Source organism: Ursus americanus, chromosome 19, assembly GCF_024610735.1.
Source record: "Ursus americanus isolate L20-20 chromosome 19, mUrsAme1.1.p, whole genome shotgun sequence".
NCBI classification, from domain to species: Eukaryota; Metazoa; Chordata; class Mammalia; order Carnivora; family Ursidae; genus Ursus; species Ursus americanus.
Window position 1 is genome coordinate 56,052,713 of NC_142145.1, and position 27,167 is coordinate 56,079,879.

General features: G+C 35.2%; 1 protein-coding gene across 6 annotated transcripts in view; it reads left to right on the forward strand.

Moving 5' to 3' along the window:
• Positions 1-27,167, forward strand: part of ANKRD12 (ankyrin repeat domain 12) — a 122,309-nt gene that overhangs the window by 82,313 nt on the left and 12,829 nt on the right. For 5 of the 6 annotated variants that reach the window (XM_087869972.1, XM_045793865.2, XM_045793867.2 and 2 more), the window contains one exon: positions 19,166-23,883. In XM_087869972.1, the coding sequence (XP_087726098.1) occupies positions 19,166-23,883 (4,718 nt within the window). Of the gene's footprint in view, positions 1-1,838; positions 1,919-19,165; positions 23,884-27,167 lie in introns of all 6 variants that reach the window. The other variant, XM_045793869.2, reaches the window with a different exon arrangement.

Sequence of the window (27,167 nt, forward strand, 5' to 3'; positions counted from 1 at the left end):
TACTGGAAAAATAAGCCAACAACTTATAAAAGTTACTTAATAGGAGAAGGGATAAAAAGGGAGGTATATGAATTGTCACAATTTTTTTGAAAAACAGTCTGACAACAGCTAACAAAATACAAGAGCCCTTATCTTTTAGAGATATGTCCTGAATAATTTCTGGATGAAGTGGTAGAGTGTATGGGATGTGCTTCAAAATGATATAGGGATAGGATGAATAGAGGTATGGATTGGCCAAGCATTGATGGCTGTTGGAGCTGAGTGATGGGTACCTGATATGGTTGTTCAGTATAACATTGTCTACTTTTGTGTAAGTTCAAAATTTACCATGGTAAAAACGTTTTTTAAAATACATATGCTCCTTGATCTAGCAATGACACTTCTGGGAGTATCTCATGTTTATTTACAGCACTGTTTTGAGTGGCAAAAGAAAAAATATATAGTGATATAAGGGATTGGTTGCATAAATTGAGGTAGCTAGCCACACAGTGGACTATTTATTATACAACCATGTAAAATAGCATTTCTTACTGCTCTTACTTGGAGAGATTTTCATAAAATATTTTTGAGTTAGAAAAATCAAGATAAATAATCTTAATATCTCTTTTCTGTAAAATGAATAATGTTTTAAAACCTCTGTGTATGCTTGTATATGTACGTGATTTGTGTAAAATCTTATAAGCGTGGAGCAGAATTTGAAAGGATATATACCTAGCTAAATATGCTCTGTTGAATCTGTTTGCTAACATCACACATGATCTTCTAACTGCCAGATCCCTTAGCTGTCTTTTCAGTCTTTCTGTACATGTTGACAGTGTTGACCACGTTCTTTCTAAAATTCTCCTGTGTTGGTTTTTGGGATGTAATTCTCTCCTGGCTTTCATCTAGTTTCCTGAACTGTTTCTTCTCAGTTTCCTTATAGAATCTCATCTTCATTTCTTCCTCTTTCCCATACAGCCCTGTGTTGGTTTTTCCAAAGATTTTACTTTCTGGACTCTTTTCTCATGACACATATTCTCACAGATAAATTTCATCCACACTCACAGTTTTAATTATCATCAGTGTGGTGAGGCCTTTCAGATATCGCTCTATCTTTGTCTTAAGCCTCAAACTTGTATATTTAGCTGCCCTCTGGATATTACCGCTTGAATTCCACAGAAGTCAGCAGCACTGAATAGAACTTCTTTTTCTTCCATTTACACTCCTTTTCTTGTTTTTCCTGTCTCAATTGATGATAGCATCATTCAGCTATACATATGTCACTTGTTAGTCATCCTAACTCTTCTTCCTCCTTTTCCTTCAGTTCAGTTATTCAGCAACTATTTTGGAGCATTCATTATGTGTTAGGCATTATTTAAGTACTAGAGATACAGCTGATTAAGAAAATAGAGATATTAACATAATCATCCACCTACCCCTGTCAGTTTCTACTTCTAAAATATTTGTAAATCCATCTACCAGTTATAAGCTGCAAGTCATTTGAATATCTTTGTGCTATATGAAATCAAGACCATAATAGCTGAAATTACATTGGCTTTCATAAGAAAGTAAGAAAATAAGATTTGAAAATTTTTACATGATATGTTAATTTTCCGATTATGGCTACAAACTCTATAATTCTAGTCTCCTCAGAAAACAGTAGCTGTAAAAAGAAGGTTTTATTATAAAACTTTCCATTAGAAAGAGATGCTACAACAAATTTTTCCCATGGAAAAGGGAAAGTATCTTATTTGAACTTAAATGTTCAATTAGTGTGAAACACATCTTCTAGAACCTTTTTTGATTTTCAGTGATTTGGACTGTTTCATGTGTTCATCAACTATGTATTGATTTTTCAGAATATTTATTTTCCACATGATGAATGTGCCTGAATTATTGCTTGATCAAAGTCCCTCAAGAAATGATGCAAAAATCATCAGTAAGTATCATACGAAGATTTTGGAGTTGCTGAAAAACACTGATGAAAATACCCAATTTATTGCTTAATTTACATGAGGTCCTTGTTAGACTTAACTTTTTCAAACTTCATCCAATCTAAATTTAGAATGTTTTACTATTTAATCGAGAATTAATTTAACTGCCCATAGATGTTTGTATGTATAAGGCCCGATAGCATCATTACCCATCTGGTATATCACATCATCCATGTGACAGATACACTTTAAGTGTTGCCAAGTTAGAGAATATAACCAAGACATTGAATTTTAGAAATTAATAAATTTGGAGGAAATAAAGGTGTTAAGTATGTAACATTTTAAGTATGTTTTATTCCATTAGGCATTGTGCTTTATGACAGTGCTACTCAGGTCAAGGTAGCTGTTCCACAAACTTTTACTGGTCCTCAAGATAAGGAACTTGTGCAAGAATGTAAATCAATGCATTCCTTCCTTTATCAAAGAGGAAAAAAGGCTGCGAGTAAATATCAGCTGAACTAAACAATATTCTAGTGACATAATTGATTTCCATTTTTGGTGCAGGCTCCTTATTTCTTCACAGATTAGTAATAAACAATTTGCAGACTGGCCTCAGTTCAAGGACGACACTGAGTAGCTGTCCTATGTCATCCATATCAAACATTTATGATATTGTTGCAGGAATACATGTCCTAGTTAGTACAGCTTATTTGTATACAAATGTGTGGCACTTTTAAATTTGCATAATTCTTTAGACTTTCCTCTCTGCCTCCCGCCCCGCCAGCTTCTGCCCTTTTTCTAGTCTTATTCCACATTATCTTCCTGCACAGAAATTCTGTCTAAAAATGGTGTTGGCTACAAATATTTGCTTCTTGCTACCCTGCTGAGGACTCAGTCATATTCAGAGAGCCATATCATGCTCATGAAACATAATTATGGTGATGGAGAAGTGGGTAACTCTGTGTCACACAGTGATCCCCCCCCAGTACTTTCCGACATTCATTAATTGCCAAAGTAGAGATTCTGTTGCAAATTTGCAGACATTGACTTTATTACTTAAAGTGGCCAGTGAACAAAATTGAAAATGCCAGTCATTGTCAAAAAAGTTATTCACCTTTTTCTTTTACGTTGACCACCAGAAATCTGGCCTTGTTTATTAAGCAGCTGCTATAAACTTTGCTCACTTGGATATTTCAGCTTAGGCAAGGAGATGCTCCGTTATAGTAAATAGATGAGCTACATTTTAGCATCTGCTGTAAAACAGATTAAGAAACTTTTAAAAAGACAGTGATATATTGTTACCCACTGGTGTTTACTGAGTACATTTCTGTGTCATAAAATACACAAAATGACCAGTATTTTGAAGCCTTATTTTCTTAATATTAAAATAGTAAATTGTTAACTGTTCTAAATATATTGTCATAATTTGTGAAACTCACTTCCTCAGTTTTATATTTCAGAAGCTATGAAAATATGACTGGTTGATACATGCATATATGGAATTATAACAGTTAATAAATCAAGAGATCAAAAAACCCAATTATTTAAGTAAAAATTACCAGAAATTTTTATTAAATGGAATATGCGATGTTAACAGTTTAACCATAGGAAGAAGCATCACCTTAGGAAGTTTTAAAGCAAACCTTTTAACCTTAGAGGTATGAAGATATCTACAGGAAGAAAATACATAAGATGTTTTTAGAGTTAAAATATATATCAACATACTTGATCATTAGGAATTGAGACTTGATAGAGCATTTTAAAGGGTAAAGGAGTTTGCATGTTAGTCTATCTAAAATTAAGGATTCTTCTGTTTAAGATGTAAAGAATATTTTATCTTCTTGCTTTCCAAATGGCATTTTTAAATCACTTCCAGTATAAATGTTAGGAAGTGGGTTAGGTCAAGTGTGGAAAATTATAATCCATTTATAACCCAAGAGTCTTATTTAATTTGTTAGGACTGTTAGCAACCTCTTTGATTAAATCTGTTTCTCAAATTGTTGAGTGGCAGCAAGCACAGTGTTGGGTGGTTAGCACCCTTTATTTTTCACATATCCCTCTAGTACCAGTGCTTAGAAGAAATGAAAGACACTTAGATAACCATTATGTACAGAGGGCTGAGCATACAGCATGATAGGCAATGAGATATTCTTTAATGACCAACCAGAAGAAATTCCATAGTGTTTTGCATAGTGTTTTCGCATGCTCTGCTTTTTCTCCTCTGCTTTGTGACATACATGGTACACTTTACACACAGAGTTCTGAATTTTAATTTTTCAAACTTTCTTCTAAATATCACCAGCTGTTTCTTCCTGAATCCTAAACAAACAAAAAAAACTCTACACTTCTCTTATTTGAAAATCAGTACTTTCAAATTAATACAGATTTTATCATATGTCTTATGTGGATTAATTATAGCAACCTAGTTCAAAGCTTAAGAATTTTTAATTCTACATGGAGTGTATTTTAAAAATATATATGTCAAAGTTTGTTAAGTGGAGAAAAAGGAAACAAAATTAACTAAATTACCATTTACTGTAGATACTCATTTTTAAGCAGTGTCTATAAAAATTACACAGTTCTATATTTTTTACTTGATCGTATATCAGAAAAATAAGTGGAGGATTGTGGTTGCAGCTGAGGTGTTTTTTGGATGTCTGCAAATGAATATTTCATAAGTCTTTAAATTTTATGTTAAATAATATTCTGCTAAATATCCCTCTTAGAAGTTCACGTACATATAGTAGTCAAGATATTTCATGTGTATTTGCCCAAAATATGTAAGTAAAATTATTTATCATAACTACCAAACTAATAGGTTTTTTTTGTTACTAGTATGTTATCTTGATGGTTTTCATTACAAACTGAATCTCCACCAGTGTCTAGCAACTTAAAGTGAGTCTGTCACATAATTATGGTAGTTGAGATATTGCTGAATATTTAAGACTAAAGCTCTGTAAAGGGTACATTTGGGCAGAACCCTTAAAGATCTTTGACTTTTAAAAATAGTTATTATATACACATACATTTGAATGAGTTCAGCCTTAGCTGCATCATCCATCCTGTCTGCAGAAAAAGTTTTATCTAGTCATGGTTAAAAGGACCTCCATGTAATGTACATATATCTATCTATCTATCTATATATCTATACATATATATATATATATATATATACACACACATACATAGTATAATAGTGTAATATATATATATATATGTATGTTATGGAATTAGTTGAGACTGGGTGATTTTGTCAGTTTCCTTTAGTGACATCAAAATTTTTGTAGTGATACTAGTCTTATTTTTAGGAGAAAAATCTTGATTAATTTATACTTTATAGAATTAGTTTCTATGTTACATTTTAGTAGAAAGGCAATGTATAACTAATTATAATTAAGTGAGGGAGTATACAGAGTGTTGTGGTACTTGATTTTATTTCCTATGTAGATTTTGCTTTTAGACTTAGTATTTTCAACTGTTGATTATATTCTCTTCCTTCCCCAGCTCGCCCCTAAACTCTTGACTATAATTCTCTTACCTACATCTATTACTATAGAAATACAGTGAAACTATGTCCTCATATGGCATACTTATTTCCAAATAAATGTATGACTGCTCTTCTATAAAGCAGAATTAAAATACCTAAACTTTGGGGCACCCAGCTGGCTCAGTCAGAGCATGCAACTCTTCATCTCGGGGTTGTAAGTTCAGGCCCCACGTTGGGTGTAGAGATCACTTAACAATAAAAATCTTTAAAATACCTAAACACTACTTAGGAATATTGTGGCTTAGATGTTGAGATTTACAAGAGACTATATAAAATTACCTGATGTTTTATTTCCCAGTCTCTAAAGTATATTTCTCAGTTTAGGGATATGAAAGCTGTAATGATTTGTTTCCTAAAATGCAGGTGTATTTTTTTTTAGTGTTACTTCTTTGGCTCTATAATATAAATAACTTATATAATTAGTCCTTAAATATATTAGCTGTGGTTAGTGAACTATTTAATACAGAGCAAGGAACAACCCAAAATCTATGTGAGAGGCCTGCAACAGTTGTGAAGTACTCCTCCAGTGATGCCCCAGAGAATTTCTGAAACTTAGAATCAGTTTTTTCAGGCAACAGTCTCAGCAGAAGACTGGGATTAGAGAGAGCCACAGATCATTGCAAAGTTTTCTCAGAGGAGGAGAGGCCTCTTGTAGAGATTCACCACAAAACTGCTGAAGAAATGAGTTTTTCCCTTTATCAATACAAAAGGAAATACAGAGATTTAAGGAAAGTCAAGTGAATGAAAGATAAGAAGGGCCAAGATGAACAAACAGAACAATTGATCTTGGAAAATATAAATAATACAGAAAGCAGAAGGATAAATTCTTTGTGTTCTTGGAGATCTTTAGAGGGCAATCCGTCAACTAACCATAACAACAAAAGGCTGCTGTGAAAAAGTAAACCTGGAAAGTCCTTGGAATTCAAAATATTTATCATTACTGAAAATAGATATTCTGTACAGGACTAAAGAACAGGCTGGGCATTGCTGAAGATCTTGAGATCAAAGAGAAGAGCAATGTATAAAACATTTTTAAAAAGACATTGGAAATATGAGAAAAATGATTTAAAACAAACAAACAAAACTCATGCCCAGGATAATACAGTATTCGTCTTACAAAAAGAGCAAATGCTAAGAAGAAAATAAATTTTTTAATTGAAGAAAATGTCCTTTAAGGAAAGATTTATGTTTGTGGATCAAAGGGGAATGTGAAAGAATAGAAAGGAAGGAAGAAAGCGGGGGGGGGGGAACCCACACCTAGATACATCGCAACTTCAAGGATAAAGATTTTTTTTAATCCTATAAGCTCCCAGAATCACAGGGAAACATGTTACCTACAAAGGAAAGAGATTGGCATCGGATTTCTCATTCTTAAATGTTTTAGAAGACAGGTAGAGCTATAGTTAAACATTCTGTGAAATATTGTTTTGAACCTAGAATTCCATTCCCACCCAACTATCGCTCAAGTGTAAAGACTAAAGAAAAACCTCCTTGAACATGCTTTCTATTTGTTTTCTGAAAAAATTATTCACATATATAACTATTACTCCTCAGTGACACAAAATACAAGTCTAAAAAGGAAGATACAAAGACTAACTCAGAATTTTGGTGAAAAATTCCAGAGTGACAGCAATGAGCAACTGGCATCTTTTTGAACAAAATGTCAGCTTTATGAGGAATGTTACCAAGAAAATAGTAGATAACAATACACATATTGTATAAATTAGATTCTGAGAGTTCACTGTGTCTGGTATTATTGATCTGAAGGCATATTGTCTGAGCTGAACAAGAAAAAAAGTGAAAACCCCAGGGACAATAAAACATATGAACAATTCATGGCCTAATTGTAAAGCAGGCTAAAATGTGACATGACTTTGGGCTGCTCATGGAGCACATTCATCGTTTCTGAAATGGCAGCAAGAGCTAGTCTATTGGTCAGGTAATTTAGAAGAGTCAAGAGAACAGCTCTGAAGTTCCGAAATTCTGTTCCCTTTATTATTTCTAAGTTAGTTAAATTCAAGTAAAATCAAATGTGTTACTTTAAGTTATGAAGAATGATTCTCTTGGGTGGTGGGATTATTTTATGGGTAGATTTTTTCTTTACCCATCTCTCTATTTCTCGGTTTTCTATCATGAACTGTTTTACTTTTATAATTAAAGAAGAGTAAATGCTACTTGAAAATAAATGAAAACAATCTTTATAATAAATAAAGATTACCAAAGAAGTATAGCTTAGGACTTTTTATGCACTAGCCCATCTCTGAATAAAAATAACATATAAGCAAACATCATTCCAAATGTAAAGTTTGCTTTTTCTTTTTTTAAAGTAATATTCCTTGTGTTAAAAGAATACTTAGTTCTGTTTGAGTACATTACACACACACACACACACACACACACACACATATATATATATACAGCTTTCAACATTGTAGATATTTTGGTAATGGAAATCAAGTCATAAAGCATTTTTTCCTACTCTTTTTGAAATAGCTGTTCAATAATAAAAGCTCAGATCTTAGTATTCCATACTATCTAGATTTGATCCCTGGATCTCTAATTGTGGGCAAGTTAGTTAACCTGTATGTACTAAGTTCCACATCTAAAATAGAGATTACAGTACAAAGCTCATGGCGGTGTGGTAAACAAAGGTTAAATGAAGTAATACATGAGTACATGTAGAGTTATCAGCTGGCACAGAGTACACTTTATAAACATTAGTTTTAAAAATAGTGAAAATCTGAAATAAGGTTAGCACGTTTAGACATGTCCAGTTATTTTAAATGATATATTAAGAACCATACTTATATCATACTGTAGCTTTGTAATCTTTAAATTAAAAATGTTGTTTGTATTTACTATTATAAAGATGGAAAATCTAATCAAGTTCACAGGTTTGTAGTCAGTTAAGGTAGTCACAGCATGGCTGTTTTTCCTTTATTTTTTTTATTTCTAGCAGCTTTATTGAGATGTAATAGACCTGTAACATTGTGTAAGTGTACAGTGTACAGTGTAACAATTTGATATATGTGTATACTACGGAACCACCACAGTAAGGTTAGGGAACGCATCCATGGCCTCACATAGCTACAATTTCGTGTGTGTGGTGAAAACTTTTAAAGTCTACTTTTAGCAACTTTCAAATAATACAATACAGTGTTGTTAACTATAGTCATCATGCTGTGCATTATATCCTCACAACTTACTCATAACTGGAAATTTGTACCCTTTAACTACCTTCACCTGTCTTCCCCATTTCTGACTTTTTTTCCTTTATAAATTGTATTAATAGTTATGAGTGAGGTGTTTTTAATCTCTTACTTCATGTTTTTATGGAATATATAAATCAAGATATTGTATATCTCAGATGTGAATATCTCATAATCACACAAAGAATAGAGAGATAGCGAGTTCATATTTGAAATTCAACTTTAACCTCAGGTGGGTATGTTTAACACCATTATTTGTTACTTAATTCAAATATTTTATATGTTAGATTAACAGTAAATCTCATTTAATATAATGCTGTATTGTAGAGCTTAGGTTTTCATGGCAGTTATTTTCTTGATATACTCGATCATGAAATAAACATAGAAGTAGAAGGTATTCATATGAATGCTTATGGATTATGGCATGGTTTTACTGGGTGTTTGTATAGTTCATCTTGACTACATTTAGAGTTTTTATGTACTCAGAAAAAACAGCATGATGGTTATGAGTACCAATTTTAGAGTCAGAGAAAATGGGTTTGAAGACCTAGCTCTGACATGTACTAACTGTAAGGTCATGGACAAATTTATTATTAACATTATTACATAGTGTAATGTAGTGGTATCCTAGACATATAAGGTGGGTACAAAAATGAATGAGGTAATTTATAGATTTGCATAAATATGGTATTTTAAACTTTCCCCATGGATTATTTTCAACAAAAAGTTCTCACCTACTTATTAAGTTCTAGAAAAAGCACTTGTTATAAATCATTCTATAATGGCATTACATATCAATTAGCAAATGAAACAATTAAATAATTGTGTCTCCCATTCTCTATTCCCGTTCCCATTTCCCCTTCCTTCTCTGAGGAATACTAAAAAAATCTTTTACCTAAGTAGTTGCCTTTTTATGGCTAGTACTTTTATGCTTAAAAAATATAAATTCCAGGGGCGCCTGGGTGGCACAGCGGTTAAGTGTCTGCCTTCAGCTCAGGGCGTGATCCCGGCTCTATGGGATCCTCCGGTAGGAGCCTGCTTCTTCCTCTCTCACTCCCCCTGCTTGTGTTCCCTCTCTCGCTGGCTGTCTCTATCTCTGTCGAATGAATGAATGAATGAATGAATGAATGAATGAATAATAAAAATATATATATATATATATAAATTCCACCAGACACTAATATAAGAAAATTGTTTCTTGGTTCACTCTATTTCTTCTTTCCCCTCACTGCCTCCACGTGCCCCTCCTCCTTACCCCAGGAAAAGTCTTTATCTACATACGTCCATGTTTTACTTGAAAGACTGGTGGTTGCCCTCATTCTGAAGGACGACCTACCTCCGTTGTAACCCTGTAGTAAGTGAAATAAGTGCCTGGAGTCAGCTTGAATCTTTTTGTCTTCGATTTTCCGATACAAATACGAAAAGTTATGGGATTCGGTTTTGGCTTTTTAAGTTAACTTGTGCTTTATTGAATTTGGCGTGTTAATGTACATTTTAAGTGCTTTTAATTTAATGATACATTTTTCTCTTTTTATCTAAGCAATGAGTTAATATTTATCAAATGTATGATATATACCAGGATATACCAGGCACATTGTGTAAATTAATCTAATACAATAGCCCTGTGAGTTAATCCCTAATATTAGATTCCTGACTGTTAAGTGGCAGAGCAAAGATTCAAACCTAGGGCTAATGACAGAACCTGTGTACTTTTCCATTGTACCATGCTGATTATCGCTGGGTGTGAAAAGTTCCAAGTCTGACGATCCTGATATCAGCATAAAACCACAATATGATTTAGTGTATATTTATTTGACTTAACAATAACTGTCTTAAAGCGTGCCATGATCAGACACATGTTCGTTATGTTTGAATGTTGCACCTTCTCTTCTGTTAGCCAGAAAGGGTTCTGAAAATGAAATAAAATAGCTGGCGTTTTTGTTTTTGCCATAGAGTCTACCATTCATTAATTTAAAATCCTTAATGAAAGTTTATATTTTCATATATATAGCATTCCTGAAAATGTGCTTACATGTTACCTGATTCTGTACTCAAAAAAATTAAGAAAATTATTTAAAAAAATAAAAAACCTCTGGGCACCTGGGTGGCTCAGTCGGTTAAGCATCTGCCTTCGATTCAGGTCATGATCCCAGGGTCCTGGGATCGAGTCCCACATCAGGCTCCCTGCTCAGCGGGGAGTCTGCTTCTCCCTCTACCCTCCCATCCCCCTCTCATGATATCTCTTTCTCTCTGTCTCTCTCTCGGTCACATGCTCGCTCTCTCAAATAAATAAAATCTTAAAAAAAAAAAAAACCTAAGTATAGTATATATGTTTAGGGGTTTTTTTTATTTTGTATATTGTATAACATAATCATTTTTCAGAATATTTTTAAATAGATTACAGTGTAATTGTAAACAAATTAATGATTTCACCTTTATTATCAAATTTTTCAAATATATTCAGAAGTAGAAAGAACAGTATTATGAACCCATATGTATTTATGACCCAGTTTTACTAATTACCACCTTTTGGCTAATTTGTTTTGCCTCTCTCCATTCTTTCATACCACATCATTTTGAAGTCATTTCACTGGAAAATGTTTCCGTGGGTATCTATTTATAAAGAAGGAACTTTTTTTACTGTAAACATAACCACAATACCATCATCATACCTAAACTAACTAATGTTATTACTGTTAAATATCCAGTTATTGTTCCAAGTTCTGATTGCCTCATAAAATCAAAAGGTTTTTTCTTTAACTTTTTCAAAGTTGGAATCCAAATAAAGTCCATATATTGCAAATTGGGTTATATGTCCCAAGTATCTTTTAATCTATAGTTATCTCCCTTGCATTCTATGTTCTTGCAATTATTGGTTGAAATACCCTGATCATTTGCTGGTAAATTTTCCCAAAGTCTGGATTTTGCTCATTGTATCTCCCATGATTTCATTTAAGGAAAATTATTTTTCCAAGTATTATCTTGCCTGAATTTCAAATTTTCTTAATTTACCTACGATGAGTTTAATGGTAAACTGGCTTTAACATTGAGAAGGAAAAGCTGCTTGCGGTTATTACAAAGAAATTTTGCTGGAGGTTGAGCGGATTATTTTAATGGTTCTGATCAATTTTCTTAGTTTTTGTCAAGACTGAGGTGAACGTTGGGCTTCTTTTGAAACTAATTTCTGGCAGTATTGGCATAAACTCTTTGTATAAATTATTAAAATATTTTACATGCTGGGCAGCTGGGTGGCTCACTTGGTTAAGCGACTGCTTTGGCATAGGTCATGATCGAGGGGTCCTGGGATCGAGTCCCACATTGAGCTCCCCCTGCTCTGCAGGGAGCCTGCTCCTCTCCCTCTGCTTGCCACTCCCCCTGCTTGTGCTCTCTCTCTCTGTGTCAAATAAATAAATATATGTATTTTTTTACATGCTGATTTTGCCCATAATTTTAAAACCTTATTTTCATGACTACTTTTCAGAATATCAACACACTGTACATACATCTAGTATTTCATATGGGTTCTCTAATTATCCTGTTCTTCGCAATTGAACAGTCTTCACTGAGCTTCTGAAGGAGGCTAAAGATTTGCTACTTTTATTACATCAGTTCATTTTCTATCTTAATTGTGTTATCAGTATCAGCAGTTTTTCTGATAAATACAAACAAAATACATATGTATTCAAGTAACTGTATAAACACTATATAAAAATGGTGCCATTGCTTAAAAATAAATTTCTGGCTAGCTAAAAAAGTTCACCAGCTGATACATAAGAGCATGAGGTCAATATAGAAAGATAGGCATGTTAGTGCATAATGTGTGAAAGTGCAAGCTATATGAAAATTCAAGGTGGCTTAAAGCAAATCAAATAAGAGAGCTGTGTTCCCATGACAGCTGATATGGAACTAAGGGCATGTGGATGAAATGTTTGCCATCTCTTCAAATTGCTGAGTTTAAAGGGCACATCAGCAATGAATTACCCAGATAGTATCAGTGGCAACATCATTTGCCACCTGGATACTATACAGACTTGTAGAGTGGATAAATTTGTATTTCATGTTTATATCCCTTTCTACGGTCCTCCTGTTCTACCATATGTACCCCCACTTGATTTCTTGATTTCTTACTGTGTTTCTAAAATGCCCTATTTGCATATTCTATATTTTCTAAGCACTTACTATATGTTATAATGAAAGTCCCCAAGTGTAAGTCATGGACTTATGTTTAAAAATCTGTTGAATAATGTGGAAAATGAGAAAATTACAGCTACCTCACTGAAGGTTACCTTCCCACAATGGAGTCAAATTCCATAAATAGGCCTTTTTTTTTTTCCCCCAGTAAGCACACTACCATCCCTACCATGCTCCATCCCACAAATATAAAATACAAGTTTTTCGTTTTCTGGATACTATAGCTTTAGGCAGGTGCTGTTAAAAATAAAGTACTATATTATTATAGGTTTGTAGGAAGCTGAATCGTGTGTGTGTGTGTGTGTGTGTGTGTGTGTGTGTGTGTGTGTATTTAAGCACTGATCTAGAATAGGTGGAATGCATTGAGGATATAGTGGACCAGACAGCCTTCCCTTTGCCCTTTGCCTTTTTTGGGAAATAGACAATCTTTAACCTCCCATATCCCAGGTGATAAGAATAACATTTAAAAAAGCACAACTTTTGGAAGTGATGTTCCCAAAGGATAAATGAGAAGTTAAATATAGCTCCTTCCAAACCATTCCAAATAAACATGAATACCAATGCAAGCATAGCCTCAAGACAAGTCCCCTACCCGGCACCTTCCCCACAACAGGTGACTACCCCAAGCCCTTCCTATATATAAATTCTTGAAGTGCTCCTACCCCTAACTTCTAATCTAGAATATCTTCTAGTCAAGTATTTGGGAAATACTAAAGAGCAACTGATCAGAATCCACATAAATACACATGTAAACTTGGGCAGTGAGTAGTATACTGGTATGGGTAATGCGAATAGCAAGAAGAAATGAGAGGTGGGAGACAGTGTAGAAAATACTGTGAAGTTGGACAGAAGCATTCTGGGCTACATTTCCTAAGGGTGAGGTAACCTTGGACAAGCTGCTTAACCTGGCTCAGACTTTGTTTACATGTCTCTTAAATAGGAATAATAATTGATGTTATGAATAAATGGTAGTAGAAGAATAGTATTTTAGACTAATTTTCAAAAGTCTCATACCATCGTCTTTGGAGTTTTTATTTTATCCTAGAGTAGGGAACCCTCAGATGAGAAGACGTAATATGTTCTGTAATGCTGGCCACATTGTGATTAAGGTGGTAACTGATCCAGGCAAGGAATCATGAGAACCTGAGCAGTGGTAGTGGGAATAGAACATGGGTTTAAGAGTTAGTCGAGAGATTGAAACTTTGAACAGTTAATTTTGGAAATTGAGGAATTGAGAATGTTAAAAATGGCTCAGAAATTTTCAGTTGGACAAAGTAGGTTGGTATGCTACAGAAGTGGGAAATAGTGACTTCAAGCAGCGAGAAGAAAAAGCTTCGGAAGAGAAAGTAAGGAGTTGAATGTCCTCAATTTTGAGTTAGGATGGTTGAAAGGAGTCCAAGAACATCCATGTTAGGCATCTGAAGCTCTGAGGAAAAGTAGAGGCCTGGACTTCACTCTAAGTTCAAGTTTTAGAGTCATGGTGTATTTAGTTTTGTATAATCATCATCATCCACTCCCAGAATATGTGACATTAGAATAATTCTGTGTTTCCTAAAAGCTATTATAATTCAAACCATTTTAAAAGCCCAGCCTCTACTGAACTATTAGGCTTGTGAGATGTAATTGGTTTGTCAAATGCACACTGGTAGTTTTGGAGAGATTTTGAAAGAGGGATTTATTTTATATGTTATATTATCTCTCTGCATTGGTCACATGTGCTCTGTTTGCTGCCCCTTTTTGGATACCATACAAGAAAAGATGGAAATGTATGGTAGCCTCAGTAGGGAAAAAAGTCAAGCCTAAGAATAATAGTGACCTCAAATAACATTGAACTATTCTGTAAGTGTCACTAGTGTTTGTTGCAAATATCTAAAAGTGCCTTGAGGAGTAAAAGAGCAAATTTCAAATGTATTTAAGTGTTTTTAACAGTTAAACTTTCTTTTATTATTTAGCAATTTTTTATGAAGAAGAAAAATGCTTTAATGAAAAGTTTAATGCTTGAGTGATTGCTTAACCTTTGTATTTCTCATTTTCCTTCCTAGTGTCCCAAGTAAAATTGTTTGAGATGCTAAACATTAATTTTTATTTATTTATTTATTTATTTATTTATTGAGAGAGAGAGAGAGAGCGAAAGTCATGATCCCAGGGTCCTGGGATTGAGCCCCATGTCCTCCTGCTCCCTGCTCATCAGGGAGTCTGTTTCTCCCTCTCTCACTGCCCCTCCCCCCCTTCGTGTTGCCTCTCTCAAATAGAGAAAGAGCAAGTATGTACGATTGGGGGAGGGGCGGAGAGAAGGAGGGAGAAAATCTTAAGCAGGCTTCATGCTCAGCACAGAGCCCAACGCAGGGCTGGCTCTCACAACCCTGAGATCATCACCTGAGCCAAAATCAAGAGTCAGACACTTAGTTAGCTGAACCACCCAGGCACCCCAGACATTAACATTTTTTAAGGGAACTTTTTGTGTGAAATAATTTGATATATGTTTTAAATACAAATTCAAATTGATTAACTAGATAATTGAAGACTAAAAGATTGTAACAAAATGGAAAATAACAGTATAATGATAGCCATGCCATTTGACTACAAGAATTTGAGGATTTGGAGAGTCTAGGTGATTTTCTCACTATAAGGATCATCTCCTAAGAAAGGCAAAACAATCCCTTTTTTAAAAAAATTACTACCACACTATAATTGCAAGACCAACCCTGTGTTCCTATTAAAAGTAAATCAGAAGGTTTAGGGTCGCTTAGGGAAAAAAAGAGATTTCAGCCTGGTCTGCAAGTGAAATGATGTCATGGAGGTGTAGTACCTTTGCTAAGATCAAACTCCCCAGCTTCATGCGAGCAGCACCGGATTATTGCCACCAGCTGCTGAGAACCACCCTGCAGTGGAGCGAGCCCAGTGGGAACGTGGTGACCAGAGCCAGGTTACAGTCCTTCAACTGTAGTTGAACTACAGTTCAACTCAGTGACCAGAGCCAGGTTACAGTCCTTCACTGGAGTAATGCCACACTCTCATCAGAGACATTAATTAGTGTCAAGCTAATTTTTTCACTTTAAAACTTGCATTTTTTCCCCTTTTAAAAATGTCTTTGTGGGGCACCTGGGTGGCTCAGTCGTTGGGCATCTGCCTTCGGCTCAGGGCGTGATCCTGGCATTCTGGGATCAAGCCCCACATCAGGCTCCTCCGCTGGGAGCCTGCTTCTTCCTCTCCCACTCCCCCTGCCTGTGTTCCCTCTCTCACTGGCTCTCTCTGTCAAATAAATAAGTAATCTTTATAAATAAATAAATAAATAAATAAATGAAAATGTCTTTGAAAAAGAACCATAGGAAAAAAAGTATATCTGGATTGGAGAGCATTGTTTAATTACCTTCAGTTGATGAATCAGGAACACAAATGACAAACCTTACATTTCTCAGTGTGCACATATATGTGTAATTCCCTTAAAGAATATGCATTTAATCTTGAATGTATATATTCAAGGTAAGCATTATGATATAAGCAAAACATACATGAGATTATATGTGTGGTATAATTTAAGTAATATATTAATATGCATAGACCCCCCCCCAAAAAAAAAAAAACAGGAGAAAATAGGCTGAAGAAATTATAAAGTGACATTACACAGGAGGAAATACAAACACATGACAAAGTGAGCCACACCAATAATCAAAAATATAGTGATGGTATTTTATACCTATTAGTGAACTTTTTATATATAGTAGGCTCCACACCCAGCAAGGAACCCAACATGGGGCTTGAACTCATCACCCTGAGATCAAGACCTGAGCTGAGATTGAGAGTTGGACACTTAATTGACTGAGTCACCCACGCGCCCTTTAAAAAAAGAAAAAGGTTTTTTTCTGATGATAAAAATAATACATCTGGCTATGCTAGGAATTTGGAAAATAGAGAAAAGTGTGAAGAAGAAAATAAAAATCACCCATAATTCCTCCAGCAAAAGTTTAGCACAGATACTCTTTTGATGCATTTCTCGTTTCTTTTTTCATACACAAATTGATACATTGCTACTTTCAAGTAACATATACAAAAATTTTTTTTCTACATTATTAGGTATCTATAATACCAAATAATTGGGAACAACCTGAATGTCCCTTCAGTAAAAGGATCAGTTTAAATGATTACAGATTAACTCAATGTAATATGCAGCCTTTAATAAGAGTAATGAAAAAGATTTAATTTCGGAAGAAAATGTGATCTGTTCAATGGAAAAAAGCCATATGTAAAATGATATATTTGCTGTAATTGGATCTGCTTGTTTATGTCATAGTTACTTCCATGCCCTGAAATCCCCGTACATCTTTCATGCCTCAGCTTCAGTGCCACTTCTTTGAGAATCCTTCTTTCCTTCTCTAGTTTTCCCAAGCAGACTGCTTCCCAAGTGCACCCTTTTCAACCTAGTATCTATTGCCTTTTTAGCTATTAGCAGGTTGTGTAACTGTTAAAGAGGCAGGACTGTCGTTTCATCTTGTCTCCCCCTGGCACCTAACATTATGTACCTGGTGGAACAGAATAAATATTTATCGAAGTCTGATTCTTAGTGTAGAACTGAAGTTTTGGGGGTTTACAAAGGAAAAAATCATTCCTAATTTCCAGTAAAAGTAATCATCTCATGAGAGACAATATAAATAGAATAATTATATATAAATCATAATGAATTAAATCCTTGAATACTACACAGAGATGAGTTCTCAAGAGCAAATTATAAATAAAGTATTAACAATAGAAAATAACACCTATTGTATAAGTACGTATCCTTGGAGTCACTTAATCAGGGACCAAAATAAACACTGCTTCCAAAATGGATGTTCCTTTTTGCAACATAAAGTTCTGTAGTTTGATAATATATATATTGCAAATTTGATGTCTAGGAATGGGGAGCATTTGCAACATCTATACAAGCAGTTATAATTCCAAAAATGTTCTTTTTTTGTACCATGTGTCAGTATAACCATATCACTCATCAGAATATACCTCTTCTCCAAAAATAAGATTCTGATCTCTCCAGGGCTCCTATACAGTGCCCAGTAGCTTACAGATACCCCAAAATACTTCTGGAATTCGCATTTTTATGTGAGAAGAATATTTGGGGGCTAGATCAGTTTAGAGGAAGCTTAATGTATTAAATTTACAATTTTAATAAATACTTAGCAAATTTATCATTTTTATACTGAGTTTGGTGTTCCCTCCTTGGTCAGAGGCCTCCATTTTCTTTACCTTTAGTTAGAAGCTTAGGTTTTTTTTTTCAGATTGAGGCCCAATGTATACAACATACATTTCAGCTAAAAAAAAGATGCCCACCTAGGAAAAAGAAAAAATCTTTTCTTTAAATAAGTGATATAAGGGGCGCCTGGCTGGCTCAGTCAGTGGAGCATGTGACTCTTGGGGTTGTGATTTGAGCACCACATTGGATGTAGAGATTACTTAAAAATAAAATCTTTAAAAAAGATGTATAATAAAATATAACTTGGCAAAGTTTTGGCTACATTTATACAACTTGAATGCAATTAAACTGATGTACTTAAAAATGTGTAGAAATTGAGCCCATTATTCCCCCCCATTGTACTAAAGTGTGTATTAGTGTCAAGTCTAAATTATAGATAAGAAAACTAAAGAACATCGTAGCTTTTTCAAATTACATATAAGTTCAGTTTGGTATAATCTTGATTATGTAATTGGGGGATACATATCTTTATTTTTTTTAACCAGATAATCATGTGTCTTGTATAGGCAAAACCATTCACCTTTATTTAAGTTATTATACTTTATGAGAATCACTTGATCCCTCGTGATTTTATTCATAAAAATTCTAAAACATATAAGACCATATGTGATATTTACTTAATTAATCCCTTTAAGTTAGTGGTTCTTAATCCTTTTTGCATCAGAGACTCTTACTTCAATATTCTTTCTCCAGGAAAAAAAAAATGTACATGTATGTAAAATTTTATATAACCAGTGTTTCCCCTAAATCCAGTCCTCTGGATTTTCTGCTTTATATTATACATTTTTATGTCATGTATCTTTGATACATGAATTCAGAATTCATTATACTGTGTGCTTTTAGAAGTGTCAAGGGATCGTATAATGAAGCAGATTCTTTATAAAGGTTTTCTGCAATACTGTAGCAGAGTTCTTACATATTTTATTGCATTATTCACATATAATTCTGAAGTTTTCTTTCTGAATTGAAATAGTTACTTTATATGCTGTATTTTTCTCTCAGCCTTATTTTTCTGGCAGTTGTCTCTTGACCAACAACAGATTTTCTCTTCTTACTCTAGATTCTGAAGAGGCTCGGTCTGTAAATCCTTCCAGTGTTGATGAAAATATTGACTCTGAGACAGAGAAAGACTCTCTCATCTGTGAAAGTAAACAGATAATTCCCAGTAAAGCACCTCTTCCATCTGCTCTTGATGAATATGAGTTCAAAGATGATGATGATGAAGAAATAAATAAAATGATTGATGACAGACATATTCTTAGGAAAGAGCTACGAAAAGAGAATGAAGCTGAAGTAGAAAAGAATAGTTTATTTACAAAACAGGAGAAAGCTTTCTATCCAAAATCATTTAAAAGTAAAAAACAAAAACCATCTAGAGTTTTGTATTCAAGTTCTGAAAGTTCAGATGAAGAAATTCTTCAGAATAAAAAGGTTTCTGCTCCATGTTCTGTCCCTGAAACATCAAATTCTGATACACAAACCAAAAAGGAATATGGAGTTTCAAATGAACACAAACAGAAAGGCAAAGTTAAAAGAAAATTAAAGAACCAGAACAAAAATAAAGAGAACCAAGAGTTGAAGCAAGAAAAAGAGGGGAAAGAAAATACCAGAGTAACAAATTTGACAGTTAATACTGCACTAGATTGCTCAGAAAAGACCAGAGAGGAGGGGAATTTTAGAAAATCTTTTAGCCCAAAAGATGATACTTCGTTACATTTATTTCATATCTCCACAGGTAAATCTCCTAAACATTCTTGTGGACTTAGTGAAAAGCAGTCAACACCACTAAAACAAGAACATACTAAAACATGTTTATCACCAGGAAGTTCTGAAATGTCATTACAGCCTGATCTTGTTCGGTATGATAATACGGAATCTGAATTCTTGCCAGAAAGTTCAAGTGTAAAATCTTGTAAGCATAAGGAAAAAAGTAAACATCAGAAAGATTTCCACTTAGAATTTGGTGAAAAGTCAAATGCCAAAGTAAAGGATGAAGATCATAGTCCAACATTCGAAAATTCAGATTGCACACTGAAAAAAATGGATAAAGAGGGTAAAACGTTAAAAAAGCATAAATTGAAACATAAAGAGAGAGAAAAAGAAAAGCATAAAAAAGAAATTGAAGGTGAAAAGGAAAAATACAAAAATAGAGACAGTGCTAAAGAGCTGCAGCGGAGTGTAGAATTTGATAGAGAATTTTGGAAAGAGAATTTTTTTAAAAGTGATGAGACTGAAGATCTGTTTTTAAATATGGAACATGAGTCCTTAACAGAAAAAAAATCAAAATTGGAAAAAAATATAAAGGATGATAAATCAACCAAGGAAAAGCATGTTTCAAAAGAGAGGAATTTTAAAGAAGAACGAGAGAAGATTAAAAAGGAAAGTGAGAAATCTTTCAGGGAAGAAAAAATAAAAGATTTGAAAGAAGAAAGAGAGAACATACCCATAGATAAAGAAACAGAATGCGGTTCTTTAGGAACAAATGCCAGTGAAGAATCTATGGGGTTACACTCAATGGAAAAGGAAACAGAGATGGAAAAACAAGAAAAACATATAAAAGAAAGTAAGGAAAAATCTGAGAGGCGGTTTCAAACTAAAGAAAAGGATGTTGAGAAGACTGAAAGAAAAAATTCTGAAAAAGAAAAGAAAACCAAACATGAGCATAAGTCAGAGAAAGACAAGTTAGATCTTAGTGACTGCATTGATAGAATAAAAGAAAAAGACAGGCTGTATTCACATCACACCGAGAGGTGCCATAAAGAAGGCGAGAAGATAAAAAATACCACCACCGTGAAAAAAACTGATGATAGAGAGAAAAGTAGAGAAAAAATGGATAGAAAACATGACAAAGAAAAACCTGAAAAAGAGAGGCATCTAGCAGAAAACAAAGAAAAGCACTTGATAGAAAAAAAAAACAAACAAGCAGACAATGGTGATTATACTAAATCAGAAAAAAGCAAAAATAAAGAAAAAGACAGGGAGGTAGATAAAAAGGAAAAATCTAGAGATAAGGAAGGCATAAATATAACTAATTCCAAACACTTCCAGGAAGAGAAAAAGTCAAGTATAGTAGACAGTAGTAAAGCACAACATGAAAAAACTTTATCCCTTAAAGAAAAAACAAAAGATGAACCTTTGAAAACCCCAGATGGAAAAGAAAAAGATAAAAAAGATAAAGATATAGACAGATACAAAGAACGAGACAAGCATAAGGATAAAATTCAACTAAATAGTTTACTCAAACTAAAATCTGAAGCAGATAAGCCTAAACTTAAGTCATCACCATCATTAAAAGATACTCGACCTAAAGAAAAGAGGTTAGTGAACGATGATTTAATGCAGACAAGTTTTGAACGAATGCTAAGCCTTAAAGACCTAGAAATAGAGCAGTGGCACAAAAAACATAAGGAAAAAATTAAGCAAAAAGAAAAGGAGCGGTTGAGAAATCGTAATTGTTTAGAACTTAAAGTAAAAGAGAAAGAAAAAACAAAGCACGTACTAGCTGAGTCCAAAAATAAAGAACTTATTAGGTCAAAGAGTTCAGAGTTGACTGATGCTTATACCAAGGAGAAGCAGTCTAAAGATGCTATAAGTGGCAGATCACAATCTGTTGATGCCAAAAATGTAACAAATTTAGGGAAGTCATCTTTTGTTTCAGATAATAGCTTAAACAGATCTCCTAGATCAGAAAGTGAAAAGCCAGGTCTCAGCTCCAGATCTGTATCCATGATTTCGGTTGCTAGCTCAGAAGATTCCTGCCATACTACAGTGACAACCCCCAGGCCTCCAGTTGAGTATGACTCTGACTTTATGTTAGAGGGTTCAGATTCCCAAATGTCCTTTTCCCAGTCACCTTTTTTGCCAGTTGCCAAATCTCCTGCACTTCATGAAAGGGAATTAGATAGCTTGGCTGAACTTCCAGAGAGGATTAAACCACCATATACAAGCAGACTTCCAACATCCCATCTCCGATCATCTTCGGTGGAAGATGTTAAACTAGTTATAAATGAGGGGAGACCAACCGTAGAAGTTCGAAGATGTAGCATGCCATCTGTCATTTGTGAACATACAAAACAATTCCAAACAATATCAGAAGAAAGCAGTCAAGGTGGCTTAGCTGTGCCAAGAGATATTTGTCCTTCTCCCAAATCTGAGGTGTCCTCAAATGTGCCTGAAAGAGAAGTTTCAAATGTGTCTAACATACATTCTAGTTTTGCAGCCTCTCCAACTAGATCTGTAAGCAGCAAATATATTTCAGCTGATATAAATGTTATCAAGAGTACTGCTCCAATGGGCGCTTTAATGGACAGTCCTGTACATTCAGAGCCATCTAATCAGGTTGGTGTGATCCAAAATAAATCATGGGAGGTACCTGTTGACAGACTGGAGTCATTAAGCACCAGTGACTTGATCTGCCCAAATTCTAGTACACCTGATCAAGATTCTTCTGTTCAGGGTTTTTGTAATTCTGAAAAAATATTGAAAGAACAGAACACTGATTTTTTATCCCTGCACCAGACTGAACTGCCAGGAAACTCTTGTGCTCAGGACCCAGCGTCCTTTCTGCCTTCACAACAACCTTGCTCTTTCCTCAGCCAATCACTTTCAGATGCTGAATCTATTTCTAAACATACGTCTATGTCATATGTTGCCAATCAAGAGCCGGGTATTTTACAGCAGAAAAATGCAGTTCAAATTATCAGTTCTGTTTTAGGTACTGATAATGAATCTGCGAAAGAGATGGAGAATACTTTTGTCCTATCAGATGTTCAAAAGACAGATGCCTTTGTCCCAGTGTACTCTGAAAGCACTGTTCAAGTAGCGTCACCAAATTTTGAAAAGGCTAATACTTTGCCTGTATTACCATCAGAAAAAGACTTTAGTGGAAGCGATGCCTCTTCCCAGCTAAATGCACATTACACATTTAGCAAACTAATATATAAGTCTTCCAGTGGCCATGAGGTTGAAAATAGCACTTCTGATATTCAGGTTATTTCACATGAAAAAGAAAACAAACTGGAGAGTTTGGTTTTAACTCATTTGAGTGATAAATGTGATTCTGATTTATGTGAAATGAGTACAGGGATGCCAAAAGGAAATCTAAATGAACAAGATAATCCAAAACATTGCCCTGAAGGGGAGAAGTGTTTGCTTTCCATTGAAGATGAAGAATCACAACAAAGCACTTTATCAAGTCTGGAAAACCATTTACAACAGTCATCTCAACCAGAGATGCATAAATATGGTCAAGTAGGTAAAGTAGAATTAGAAGAAAATGCTGAAGATGATAAAACTGAAAACCAAGTCCCTCAAAGGATGACTAGAAACAAAGCAAGTACAGTGGCAAATCAAAGCAAACAGATTCTTGCTAGCTGTACGCTGCTACCAGAAAAAGACAGTGAGTCTTCATCTCCTAGGGGAAGAATAAGATTGACTGAAGAAGATGATCCTCAGATTCACCACCCACGGAAAAGGAAAGTGGCACGTGTACCTCAGCCTGTGCAAGTGAGTCCCTCTTTACTACAAGCAAAAGAGAAAACTCAGCAGTCTCTCGCAGCCATTGTAGATTCCCTGAAACTAGATGAGATTCAGCCATACAGTTCAGAGAGAGCAAATCCGTATTTCGAATACTTGCACATACGGAAAAAAATTGAAGAAAAGCGCAAATTGTTATGTAGTGTTATTCCTCAAGCACCTCAGTATTACGATGAATATGTGACATTTAATGGATCGTATCTCCTGGATGGAAACCCCTTAAGCAAGATTTGCATTCCCACAGTAAGTAACATCACTTGATACGCATCTGCAGTGCTGTCTAGTAGAAGTAGAATGCAACTCACTCTCATAGTTTTAATTTTTCTAGTAGCCACAATTTAAAAAGTAAAAGGTAAAATTAATTTTAACATTTTATTAACCCAGTATATTGAAAATACTATTTCAAACTATATCAATGTAGAGAAATTATTTATGAATGAGACATGTTATATTCTTTTTTTTGTACTAAGTATTAGAAATCTGGTGTGCATGGTAGTACATCTCAGTTCAGACTAACAGTGGCTAACATTTTCAGTAAGTGTTCAACAGCCATGTGTAGCAAGTGGCTACCTTATTGGTCAGCACTGGTCTACAGTATTTTCTTGTTCCTTAACTGCTTTTCCTTTCATCCCAAAAGAGGTATGCTTTTATTTCTTTGAAAGGTAACTCATTTACATGTGCTTCTGGAACAGTCTTCACTGGAACTTTCCTCTGTTGAGCCACTTCTTGCTGGTATATTTTTAATTTTCTCTCTCTGTTGGCCTTTGTCCACCCACTCTGAACATACTTGGGTCTCCTTCATCCTGGGGAGGAAAGGTTACCCCGTGACTGTGCCAGTTTGTCAAGATCTCCCTCTGTTTTTCCTTTACTACCGCACTCTTGAAAAGTATTCTGTACCTGATGTTTTCTCTGTATCACTCACTGTCTGTTCATCCCTTAAACCATATGCACCAGCACAGATCACCAGTGAGCTTGTAATGCCAGATTTGTTGGCCTCTTTTCCTTTTACTTGATCTTTGCACATTGAACATTGTGACCATCTTGTTCATAAAATTTGCCCCCCTTGATTTTGTGATGATACTCTCTTCTGGTTCCCTTGCCTCCCTCAATGACTTACCTTTTTCTCTCTCTTTTAATGACTCTGTAGGAACCAATTCTTCAGTCAGCTTTTTGTCATTGTGGTCTTGGGCTGTTCCTTTAGCACTCTTCCATATCCCAGTTTAGTCCCCTAAAATTCTTACCTAGCCATGTCATCTCTGTTGACCTCCAGAATCAGACGTAGGTGCCTCCTGGGCAGCATCACCTAAATGATCTGCAGATACCTGTCATAGGTTTAGTTCCCCAGGAAGTGGACCCTGAGATTGTGTGCAAGAAACTCATTGGTGAGTGCCGTCAGGAACAATACTTGTAACTGTGTGAAGGAACCACAATTCAGCAGAGCGAGAAGTCAAACTGAAATGCAGTTGCGGCACTCATTTCAGCTGAAACCATGGGAGCTCTGGAGTGGGGTGGCCTTTCTGACAGGGAGCCTGCCTCCAGGGAGGGAACACGACCTTGGGCATACCAACTATCTTCCCTTCCTGTGTTCCCATTGCCAGTTCCTAGAGAGGAACTCCAGTGAGAGCTTTCACCCTCCAATACTCCTAGGAGCTGGGGGTTGAGTGCCTCATTCCTGAAAGAGGAGTCTAACCATGCACCAAGTATCCACTCCAGCCTCAGACTCCCAAAGACCAAAAGAAATGATTTATCTCTCACTCTCTCAGAAACAAATCTTTATTAGTGATGACACCAGAGTAGTAACCTATCAGTTACCATATTGCAAACATTCTACCTTAGAATCTCTCCATTAACTGTAACTTCTACCACTGTCCTGTTTTAGGGCCCTCGTTATCTCTCACTTAGAACATTGCAGCAACTTGTCACTTCTTTTTTTTCCTAATCTTTTTCTGCAGAAGCATTCTCTTTTGTTGTGAAATATATATCTTTTTTATTTTTATTTTTTTTAAAGATTTTATTTATTTATTTATTTGACAGAGATAGAGACAGCCAGCAAGAGAGGGAACACAAGCAGGGGGAGTGGGAGAGAAAGAAGCAGGCTCCTAGGAGAGGAGCCTGATGTGGGGCTCGATCCCATAACGCCGGGATCACGCCCTGAGCCGAAGGCAGACGCTTTAACCTCTGTGCCACCCAGGCGCCCCGAAATATATATCTTTTTTAAAACAATAAAGGGGCGCCTGGCTGGCTCAAGTCAGAAGAGCATGCAATGCTTGATCTCAGGGTTGTGAGTTAGAGCCCCACTTTGAGTTTAGAGATTACTTAAATAATAAAACTTAAAAAAAAAAAAAAACAGTAAAAAACTGTTTCCCTACTTAAATATCTTAGCTGTGATTAGCTGGCTTCCCATTACCTACAGCTTAAAATCCACATCTAATCTTACCATAACCATTCATTTTATAATCTGACCCCAATCTACCCCTCCAGCTTCATTTTCTCACAACTTCCAAAGTCACCCAATAATTCCTTCATACTTAGCTCACTCTTTGGCAGAAATCTCTTGTTCACTACTTTTGGCACTTAAGACAGTGCTGTTCCTGTTACTTCTACCTGAGATACTGTTCTTGCTAGGCTTTCCTTTTCTATCCTCCGTGCCTTTGTTCCAGCTGTGTTGTCACCTCTGTGCAAAATCTTGTCAGAATTGTTTGTGTCTTCCTCACACCTTCACTATGATATCATAGTTAACTGCTCACATGTCCGCCCATAATCTGATTAAGGGCTAGGACACTATCTCTTGAAGAATGAGTCCCAAATTTATCTTCAGCTCTGAATACAAGACTGATTTCCATAACTGTGTTTCTGGTTGCTTCTGAATATCACCTGAGTGTACTACAATATCCATATAATTATCAGGTCCAATACCAAGCACATTTATCCTATCTCAAAAGTGCTCTTTTGGCCATTTTTGATTTAGTTACTGTCATTATCTGCTATCTGATTTCCCAGGCTAGGAACCCAAAATTCAGCCTCCACCTCTTCCCCTCTGCCTTCCCATCATTATCAGTCACTAAGTCATGTTCATTCATCTCACTTCCTTTCCCCTTCTCTCTCTTACCACTGCTGTGTATGGACCACATTAGCTCCATAGACTATTCATTCACATATGTGAATATTGCATAATCAAATATTCACGGTATTGCATAATCAAATAATTCATAACCGTGTGCTAAGCATTGTGCTAACTGGGTATCAGAAACTAGCAAAACAGACATTCTGAGTAGCTGCCATAAGTTCTACTCTAATCTCTTGTATCAATCTAGCCTTCTTACTGTCTAGGTGCCTTATATATAAGTCAGCTCTGAGTCTGTGACTACCTGGCTAAACATCTTTAGAGACTCCCAGTTTTCTATAGACCGAAGTCCCCATCATTGTCTACAGGTCCTCCCATACGTCTCTGGGCTTGGCTGTAGTTACTACCCTATTACTGTATATGGTGCTTCCCCAGGCTATTCTGTACTGTTTCACATCATGCC